The 9,984-nt window shown below is 40.5% G+C and overlaps 2 protein-coding genes across 2 annotated transcripts in view; one reads left to right on the top strand and one right to left on the bottom strand.

The window, feature by feature from the left end:
- Positions 1 to 2,767: 2,767 nt before the first annotated feature.
- On the top strand, positions 2,768 to 8,474 carry cct7 (chaperonin containing TCP1, subunit 7 (eta)). Its single transcript, XM_020643684.3, has 12 exons — positions 2,768 to 2,836; positions 4,282 to 4,365; positions 4,470 to 4,539; positions 4,631 to 4,737; positions 4,979 to 5,157; positions 5,324 to 5,495; positions 5,606 to 5,770; positions 5,895 to 6,083; positions 6,346 to 6,443; positions 6,554 to 6,686; positions 7,195 to 7,401; positions 7,525 to 8,474. Exons 1-12 carry the CDS (start codon positions 2,831 to 2,833, stop codon positions 7,753 to 7,755), a joined length of 1,641 nt encoding a protein of 546 aa, XP_020499340.2. The 5' UTR covers positions 2,768 to 2,830; the 3' UTR covers positions 7,756 to 8,474.
- Positions 8,475 to 8,579: 105 nt separating this feature from the next.
- hspa12b (heat shock protein 12B) overlaps positions 8,580 to 9,984 on the bottom strand; it is a 13,428-nt gene continuing 12,023 nt past the window's right edge. Inside the window, exon 15 of the mRNA XM_065950308.1 lies at positions 8,580 to 9,984. This exon is cut by the window's right edge and continues 579 nt beyond it. The gene's annotated coding sequence lies outside the window, so the exon portion shown is untranslated.

Raw genomic sequence — 9,984 nt, 5'->3', positions numbered from 1 at the left:
ATCCTTAAAAATATGCATCGTTACTGGCACCTTGCTTGTTCATATTTCTGACCTCACACGGCCTCTGAAAAGATAATCTGTAGTAAACATTTTTCATTCAATGTGACATTCTTTTTTGCTTTTCAGGTTTAAGAGGTATCAGTACAGATGGGGGTGTCTGGTTGCCATGTGGTGCATTAACATCCTCACTGTTGCATTTATTATTTCACATCACTCCAACATCAAGGCATGCGCCGCTTTCCTCCCTGTTGTAGCCACTGGCTTCTTCTGCAGCCTGTTTGTTCTCAAGAAATTAAAAAAAACTCCGCCGGGGGACAAGAAGATGATGGAGCACAAGAAGAAAAAGAAAAGCGGGGAGGAGAAAGTAGAGACTCACAAAAGCAGTCCAGTTGTGAGTGAGGAGGGAAAACAAGAGAGTAACAGCTGTAAAGAAGGAGGGAAGGTGAAGAAAGTGAGGAGTGGTGAGCCAAAGGTTAAAGGAGAGATTCATTCCATAAAGAAGAAAGCATTCATCACCATTGTTATCATCCAGGCTGTAATCGCACTCAGCTACACCCCCTTCAACATCACCTTGATGGTTGAAGGAAAAGTTCTCGATAAAACCTTCAAGTGTCAGTATGTGGCCGTATCTTTAGCAGCTGCAACCATCTGCAGCTACCTGCACCCTCTGCTCTATCTGCACAGGCTGCGCATGCTGCCATGTATGAGCTCTCAAAACACCTAGTTTAGCTTCTGTCATCAATGTGCCACATTCACATTATTATTTACAGACTGCAGCTTTATTACTTTGAGCAAAATCTGCAGTTCTAAAAAAGAGCTTCTTTTACTTTTTGGAGGAAAATCCATTTTGAAAGAACTTCTCCAGCAGATTAAAGATGATGACGGGACAAACACAAACACAGGATAAAGGAGGGTTTATGGGTAATGTGGTTCTAAACTTGGTATTAAAATACACACACATCCTTCATCATCTCTGGGGGAAAATCTTTGTTTCTAAAAACAAATGATGCAATATTTCTCTTCAAGCAGAAAGAAACGTCAAAACGTTCAAAGTTTGAAGTTCATTGAAAACTGTTTAAATTGCACATCATTTATTTTAGTTCATCGTTAACACAAGAAGTAAAAATGCTTTTTTATTATATGTGCACACTGTTCTATAAGCCCTTTGATTTACTGCATGCATTAAACTGTATTCTCTCCTCCATATAATCTGTTATCTGTTCTAGTTTCTGATATGTGACCTTATAGTTTGTATTATTATAGGGTGCATTGCCTTTTAAGTGCAGCATGAATATGTGCCTTCAAACTGTATCTAATACAAAGAACAGTAAAATAATAAAGAATTGTTGAAGAGCATTCATCATTCTGTGTCACCATTTGCAGGTTTTACTACATTTAGGCACATAAACATTTGTCCACAGTTTGAAATATTATTTTGTCTTTTGTGATCATAGTAGGCCAATGTTTAGTTTCCACAGCCGGTTTCTTATTGTTGGGCCAAACATTGTTTGTTTTTTTTGTTTATCGTGTTGTGTTGGGTAAATAAAAGTCTATTGCATCATGATAATATAAATCTCCATTCTGTTTTTTTTTGAGAGAAGGAGTCTTTATATTGGCTATAGCAATCAGTTAGCTCTGGTACATTCTGCATATAGTATCAGTGAAAGCAGGTATAAGACTGTTTGGAAATTAGAAGATGATGACCACGCTTCCTGGATCCAATATCGTCTAACAAAACATCTAAATATCTTAACAGACTTGTTTTTTACACAAGGTTAAAGGCAAGTGGCAGATTGGGGGAAACTATTTGCTGATGCCACAACTAAGCTCCACAAAGTGCATCAATGGTATCAAGACAGTGAAAAAAAAAACATCAAAACAATGATGATCTCATCTCCTTTAAATGCACGATAAAGCTGTGCCAATTTACTTTAAAAAAATGCAAATTAAAAAGCATCCTGCTGTACATTCTATTTTGTTTGCATCACAGTATGCAAAGTCACAGACTGCATGCTCAATATGCCACGTTAATGGTTCTGGAAAATGATGTCACACATGAAGGCTGTGCATGTCTGAGCATATTTCTGCACAGAGGATAGTGGAGCAACAAAATTGTCTTTCAGACAAAGTTTGCCTGATGTACTGTAACCTGATGCAAATTGACCACTGATGGCAAAACATTTGTTTGCCAAATCAACCAACACCTCCACCTTTTTTTTTGATGTGTCACTGTCAATACGCAGCAGGAGCTTGAGAGATAAATAGCTACAGTCAATGACAATGAATAGGGTGGCTGCGGTCACAAAAACAGGCTGAGTAATTAAGCTTTGTAAATTGTGTCAACATAAAAAATAAACAACAAATGAAAGGGGAAGTTAATCAGTATGAAATATAAAAAACAGGCATTATACTGTATCAATACGTACAATATTTTTATATTTATTTTTATATTTATTTTTATATTTATTTTTATTTTATTTTATTTTATTTTATTTTATTTTATTTTATTTTATTTTATTTTATTTTATTTTATTTTAATTTAATTGCCCCCCCGGGGACAAATAAAGTTGTTTGAATTGAATTGAATTGAATAAAGTAACTGTTAATAATGTTATAGTGAATTTCCTTTAATTTCTTCTTCGTTTGTCTTGAAAGTTAAAACAATAAGTTTGAGTTTGATATCAGAAAACGTGTAAAAAAAAACAACATATTTAATAGCGTTGACAAAAGCAGTCGATTGAGTTCTTGAACACCACCCTAAAGCGGCCTCACTTCGCAAAGCATTGTGGGATCGGATGCCGGTGGAAAGCTTCTCGAAGGAACTGCAAAGATGATGGTGAGTGAGTTAGCATTTCTGCACCTAACGGATATCCATAATCCATGACCATCCTTATGATTAACAACATGTATTCGCATCTGACTTCCTCTCATTGAAGATTGTTGCCCTTTAACTGTCTTTAGAAGTAATTATTTTTTGATTAAAGCTTTTAGATCATTTAAAAGTGAGCGACACGGTGTTAGCATTGTAGCTCTACCCGGCGTCTATGGGCGTATACGATGCTAACTTGTTTATGCTGGAAGACAATGAACAAAGTAGCTTCATGGTTTTTTTAAATGTGTTCCACGGTTTTAGTACATGATTAACACTGTCATTGTGTATGATATCACACATCCCTTTGTTAATGAGGTTATCATGAAGTCAGCTGCTGTAAGCCTCTTTGTATGAGGAGCTCATCTGTGGAGGAAATGATGCTGAAATTACTGATTTCTGCAAAAAGCATCAACTAATCTACTCACCTGTTTGTTTGAGTTGTCATAGTATTGACTGGCTGATAAAGGCTGATAAATAATATGTATCATTAATCACCTGATTGGCAGATTTTGCTGTGTAATTGTTAGTACTAGTAATGGAGTAACTAAGAATAATATGTAGTTTTTGACTTCAGTTTTATCATTTTCAAAGCATGTAAAAGCACATTTGCTCTTCCATATTTAATATACAACCATTTACAACTCTATTCTTGCACATTTACATTTAATCTTCCATATTTAATCTTCCTGTTTAAGACTAGTAATGCTAAGTTAAATCCTGGTTGTATATATTCCCATTCTTAGTTTTTAAATGAAAAACACAAATATTCTTAATCAAATCTTTAAATAATATTTAGTGTCTTCCAATTTTTTGACACTTGATTAATATGTACTATTTGTTGACGGATGACTGTTCATCCGGGTTGTGATGAGCTGTATCACTGAACTTATATTATCTAATTTTAAGCTCAATAGTAATTTTACTTGTATGAACTTTTAACATTTACCTGACTTATTTTAAGGAATTGCTTTGTTTTCAGCTTCAGTTTAAGATAAAGATAAGATAAACTTTATCCATCCCAGCAGGGAAATTTAGGTGTTCCAGCAGCCAGCATACACACACACACACACACACACACACACACACAACACATGTATACAAACACACAACACAACACAACACATATATACAAACATATCCCACCCATACAAAAAAACATGAGCCCACAATACAAAGCCAGGATAAAAACGGTGGTATGGATGGTCCATGTGCATAAGTAGCTGTTACTCATAGATAACAGTACAAAATACTAGCTCTGATAGATAAATAAAGAAATATGATTTAAAAAAAAGTACAGTTTGATATATGCAGCTCAGGCTAAAGTTTAAAACTTATCTGATTTTCTTAAACTCTCTCCATTATATTGATAATCATCTGTCAACCATTACTTTTTCTTTTTATCACTCCAGCCCACACCAGTTATCCTGCTGAAGGAGGGGACAGACTCTTCTCAGGGCATCCCCCAGCTCGTCAGTAACATCAATGCCTGCCAGGTAAGAAGAATTGTCTTTTTTTATATCTGGTGGTTTGTGTCTTAAGTGTACTTAATGCCCGTCTAAATATACCTTTTGTGATTTTATTTTTTTTTCTCCTGTAGGTGATTGCTGAGGCTGTCCGGACCACCCTGGGGCCCAGGGGCATGGACAAGCTGATGGTGGATAGCAGAGGTGAGGAGAGAAGGGTGGAAATGTTCCAAATGAACAGAAACGGGGTGAGTTGATGCTTGGAATAAACGTGCGACTGACTTCTGTTTTCCAGGTAAAGCCACAATCTCCAACGATGGAGCCACCATCCTGAAGCTGCTGGATGTTGTCCACCCTGCAGCTAAGACCCTCGTAGACATTGCTCGCTCCCAGGACGCAGAGGTGAGAACTGTGTTTAGACTATTTACGTTTCAATTCAGGTATCTGTGTTGGTTCTTAGTCATCCAAGTCATTTTGGATCAAGGTTTGAATTCAGTTGACGCAGTTTATCTGTTAAAATCCCTGGGAAAAAAACTACAAAGTCCACAGATAAAATGTCAAATTGACGGCAGATCAGAGTTCGACGTCCACTATCGGAGCGTCCCAATCACAATCTGTTCTCTCTCCTCTGCATTTTTCTCAGGTTGGGGATGGTACCACCTCTGTCACTCTCTTGGCCGCTGAGTTCCTGAAGCAGCTTAAGTCGTACGTGGAGGAGGGTCTCCACCCTCAAACCATCATCAGAGCGTTCCGCACTGCCACCAGCCTTGCTGTCAACAAGATCAAGGAGATCTCTGTCCCTGTGAAGAAAGACGACAAGCAGTAAGTGCTCACTTTTATAGAAACCCTTTGTTCTCAAGGCAGCTACTCTGCAAGTCAGATTTGATCTGTTTGATGGATTATATATCGATGTGGTTGAATGATGCTTTTAAGAACTGATCTAGTGATACAAACCTGAATACCCTTGTCCATCACTCAATCCTCTCAGAGAGCAGAGGCAGCTGCTGGAGAAGTGTGCAGCAACAGCCCTGAACTCCAAGCTGATCGCCGGTCAGAAGGGGTTCTTCTCAAAGATGGTGGTGGATGCAGTCATGTCTCTGGACGAGCTGCTGTCCCTGAAGATGATTGGCATCAAGAAGGTCCAAGGAGGAGCTCTTGAGGTTTGTATCTTTTACTCCTTACAAAAAAAGAATCTGCGTCTTTAATCGTCATATCCGTTTATAGGTCGGAGAAATGAAATCCACTGAAGTAAAACTTTCTGTATTTGCAGGACTCTCAGTTGGTCTCCGGGGTGGCGTTTAAGAAGACCTTCTCTTACGCCGGTTTTGAGATGCAGCCCAAGCGGTACGACAATCCAAAGATCGCTTTGCTCAATGTGGAGCTGGAGCTGAAGGCCGAGAAGGATAACGCCGAGGTCCGCGTGAAATCTGTGGAGGTAGGAAGACCAAAACAACTAAGAATGACAATCAAGGACATCCTGGAAGTTTCGTTCTGAAATGTGCATCTCAGTCTGGAGCCCATTACTTTATTTTTTAACCCTGCTTTCCCCTCGTTTGCAGGACTACCAGGCGATTGTGGATGCAGAGTGGAACATCCTGTATGACAAACTGGAGAAGATCTATCAGTCTGGAGCCAAGGTGGTCCTGTCCAAGCTCCCCATCGGGGATGTGGCCACCCAGTTCTTCGCCGACAGGGACCTGTTCTGTGCTGGCAGGGTCCAGGAGGAGGATCTGAAGAGGACCATGATGGTAGCACAGACACTGAATACCTTACATTGCATTACACTCTTAATACCTCCAATTTGTTTTGAAGTAAATGATGGAAGGAAAATATTGCTACAAAAATTGTAAATTCTTTCTAGCTTGATATTCTCTCGAGTACTTCATGTCTGTGCAACGTTTTAAAGTTAAGTTGCCTTCCAATGGGCTTCTTGTTTGCATGTTGTGGAACTTTATTTCTTATGTTAGAATCGGCTTTGACGAGACTGATTGTTTGTAATGTGACCTCAAGGCATGCGGCGGCTCCATCCAGACCTCGGTGGGCGCCATGACAGACGATGTCCTGGGACAGTGCGAGCTCTTTGAAGAGGTGCAGGTCGGAGGAGAAAGGTAAGAAGGGGGGCCAGTTTTGTATCTTGCACCCCCCGGCTTCTCTTCTCAAGAGGGGAAGCGTCGTCTTCTGCGGCAGCCACAAACCCTCCCCGTCCCCATCTCTGCAGGTACAACTTCTTCAAGGGCTGCCCGAAGGCAAAGACGTGCACCATCATCCTGAGGGGCGGAGCCGAACAGTTCACAGAGGAGACGGAGCGGTCACTGCACGACGCCATCATGATCGTGCGCAGAGCGATCAAGGTCAGTCGACAAAACGGGAGGGTATATATGCCCCCAAGTTTCCGTCGCGAGTACAGACACATAAAGGGGACGTGTTAAGACACATTACAAGTTAGAAGTTGTCACAAGGTTTCATGAGTCTTAAAGGTCAGACACTTAATTTGTGCAAAAAAGATTTATTCAGGATAGTGTTAGATATCAACGGCTGTCGCTGATATCACTTAACATTTATCTCGTCTAGCAGCGAGGCTTGAGGTGTCGCCGTCGTATTTTGTCGATCGCCTGGATGTTTAAGGAAACGTGAAGATTTCTGGCAGTACTGTACACGATGAAGTCTTAATATCTAGAGTTTGTGAGTCTGAAATGTAGATCTGTGAATGATGAGTGTTCAGAAAAGATCACACGTGTGGTTCATACCAGTGCAGTGTGAACTTCTACATTAAGCTCTCGATCTCACCTCAGTAGTTGAGTCTTTTGTCAGCAACATCAAACGTTCTGACCCTGACTGTTTTTTTTTTTTGTATTGCAGAATGATTCCATTGTAGCAGGCGGAGGAGCTATTGAGATGGAGCTGTCCAAGTACCTGCGGGATTATTCCAGGACCATCCCTGGAAAACAGCAGCTGTTGATCGGAGCCTACGCCAAGGCCCTGGAGATCATCCCCAGACAGCTGTGTGACAACGCTGGCTTTGACGCCACCAACATCCTGAACAAACTGCGCGCCAAACACGCCCAGGTAAGACGTAAATTAAACACTTTGTACACAACGCCCCAAAAATACCTGAAAAGCCTCAGGGTTTTATACGGAAGAGGGGAATCATGTTAGCTTCGTCTGACTCTGTGTGTCATCTGGCTGCAGGGCGGTATGTGGTACGGCGTGGATATCAACAACGAAGACATCGCCGATAACTTCGCTGGCTGCGTCTGGGAGCCGGCCATCGTGCGGATAAACGCTCTGACCGCGGCGTCAGAGGCCGCCTGCCTCATCCTGTCTGTGGACGAGACGATCAGGAACCCGCGCAGCTCTATGGACGGACCTCCAGGTGGCGCCGGCAGGGGCCGAGGCAGAGGGAGACCACACGCTCACTAAGAGGACGCAAGAACAAAAACCTCGTTTTATACCGACATCAAAATCCAAATGCAGATGAAAGATTTGAGTCTCTGGGACCGGTCGGGTTACATTCAAACATAGATGCAGATAAAGAACGCGTGTCATTTCACTCTGCGTGTTTGATCTGCACTTGGATTTGAATTTGAGATAAAATGAGGTGGTGTAGCTTGTCAGGCAGAATTCAAATGGCAGGTTTTGTGAAACAAACAAAAAGGGGGGGGGAAGGAGGATTTCGTGTTGTTATTTCTAAACCAGTTCTTCTGACTCTGTTAAAGATGGCTGACAGGATTCATGTTTTCTACTCGTCATGTGTAGTTATTTTTTTTCTCGTTCAGAAGCCTTCATTTAGTTACACCTGCTGAACATTTCAAGCTCTGCATCTTTCTATTTTTTTTGCCATAATGTTTAAAAATGTTACTGGAAAACTTGTAGAATGAATTCAGTTCCCCCTCCCCCTCTTAGTTTTGAAACATACACACTCCTGTCCTCCTCCTCAAAGGCAGCGTCTCCTCTGCTGACCTCAAAGATCTCTTCCACAATGTCTAAACCTGTTTTGTTATGTGTGGCAAATTGATGTGTGCCATGGAGAGGAAAGCACTGATGGGATGTAGAACAGTTTTGATCCATTCACTTGTGTCATGCTGTGGGAAACTATTTATTGGACCATTCTTATCAATAAATTCACAGCTGAAATCATCCTGCTGACTCTAAATGTGTTTTTATTATAAAACATCTGGTGGAGAAGGAGTAGATTGTTTTCTCCTTGTTTCTATAAATCAGTGACGGACATGCAGCTGCAAAGATGATGCATGGAAGGAAGTTTATTTTATTAATAAACACATTGCCTAAGACTTACAGGTAGGATTAAGGAAGGATGGTTTTGTATCATGGATCCTGCACAGGTTAAAAGAAAATACACATGAAAGAACTCGAGAGAAACTGACATGAGACAATATTTTATAAACGTATTGAATCGATGAAACAGACAGGAACTAAATATCCCAGCATACAAGTGTAAGTGCATTCTTTGTTTAGTGCTTTTTATTTGTACTTACAGTTTGTGTCTGCAGGAGCTTTACTCAGCCTTTTTATTTGTCAATCTTCATATTCTAGAAAGCCTTTTTTTCGACCAAGGGGGGAAAAAAAGCTTCACCCAAGGTTCATGTCATTGATTTTCAAAGATTTCCTCTGAATAGATGGAGTGACCTGTAAGTGACCTAGTGTTGTCGTACAGACCACATTAATCGAGACCAGAGTGAGCCGAGACAGAGACAAGACCAAGACATTAAAGGGATCGAGACGAGATCAAGGCAAGACCAAAACAAAAAAAAAATCATCATCTGGTGCGCAGCGGAGCGGGTGTGTCTCTCACTAAGACTGTAACTACTGAAGATTGCTGACATACCCAGGGGATAAAAACAAATCAAATTATGAATGAAGTGAAGTAATTTCTTCTTTTAGAAAGAGGCGTTTTCCTTCTAATCATGAATAATGACGTGGACAAATAATAGCCTATCAGCGGTGGTCTTGACCGGTATTGATTTGACATTCGGGTTGCCCAGTTTGACACCAAGACAAGATCAAGAAAAAAATCCTTTCAATTCTGAGACGAGACCCTCAAAAAGTGGTCTCGAGACCGGTTTGGAGTACTACAACACTACCTGTAACCGTGGTGTGTACATGTTGTGTACATGTTGTGTAACTTAGTTATGAAGTGAAGCTCCATCTGCTGAGAAAACACTGCAAGCTCGTAAAAAGCCTTAAGAAAGGTCAGCACATGGACCTTTAATACATGGAGGACACAGTGAAGAGCCTGAGTTCTGTGAAACTCAGAATGCTCCATTTGGATCCGGCTGCTTTCAATTTCTCAACTCTGTTTGAGCTTGATTAGAAATCTGAGGGGGGAAAAAAGTCAAAACAGATGAAAGGCACCTCTTAGTTTGCAAAGGAAAAAAAAAATCCTGGACTATTGAAACCAATAATAAAGAACAATAACTGTCTCTCAGTACAGGACCTTGGGTGTGTTTTGTTTAAACACTTAGTCTTATTGAAAGGAGAGAGATTAAGCTGCAGTCTTTAATGTGGATAATGAAGAAGGATTGAAATGAGGTATGAGGACAGAACCTGTGAGATATTCCTGTTATTCACTATATGAGTGTCTTTATTTACAAATTATTATGTGAGTGTCTCCACTCTAGGTAGTATAGT

This window comes from Labrus bergylta, chromosome 22 (assembly GCF_963930695.1).
Source record: "Labrus bergylta chromosome 22, fLabBer1.1, whole genome shotgun sequence".
NCBI lineage: Eukaryota > Metazoa > Chordata > Actinopteri > Labriformes > Labridae > Labrus > Labrus bergylta.
Note: the sequence above shows the minus strand (reverse complement) of the source record. Positions and strands in the feature narration are given on the sequence as shown.

What these genes read in the sequence shown, in the direction of transcription:
- cct7 (XM_020643684.3), top strand. An exon ending in GTGAAGAAAGACGACAAGCA is followed by an intron (nt 5,158 to 5,323) that starts GTAAGTGCTCAC and finishes CAATCCTCTCAG; the next exon opens with AGAGCAGAGGCAGCTGCTGG. An exon ending in TCCAAGGAGGAGCTCTTGAG is followed by an intron (nt 5,496 to 5,605) that starts GTTTGTATCTTT and finishes CTGTATTTGCAG; the next exon opens with GACTCTCAGTTGGTCTCCGG.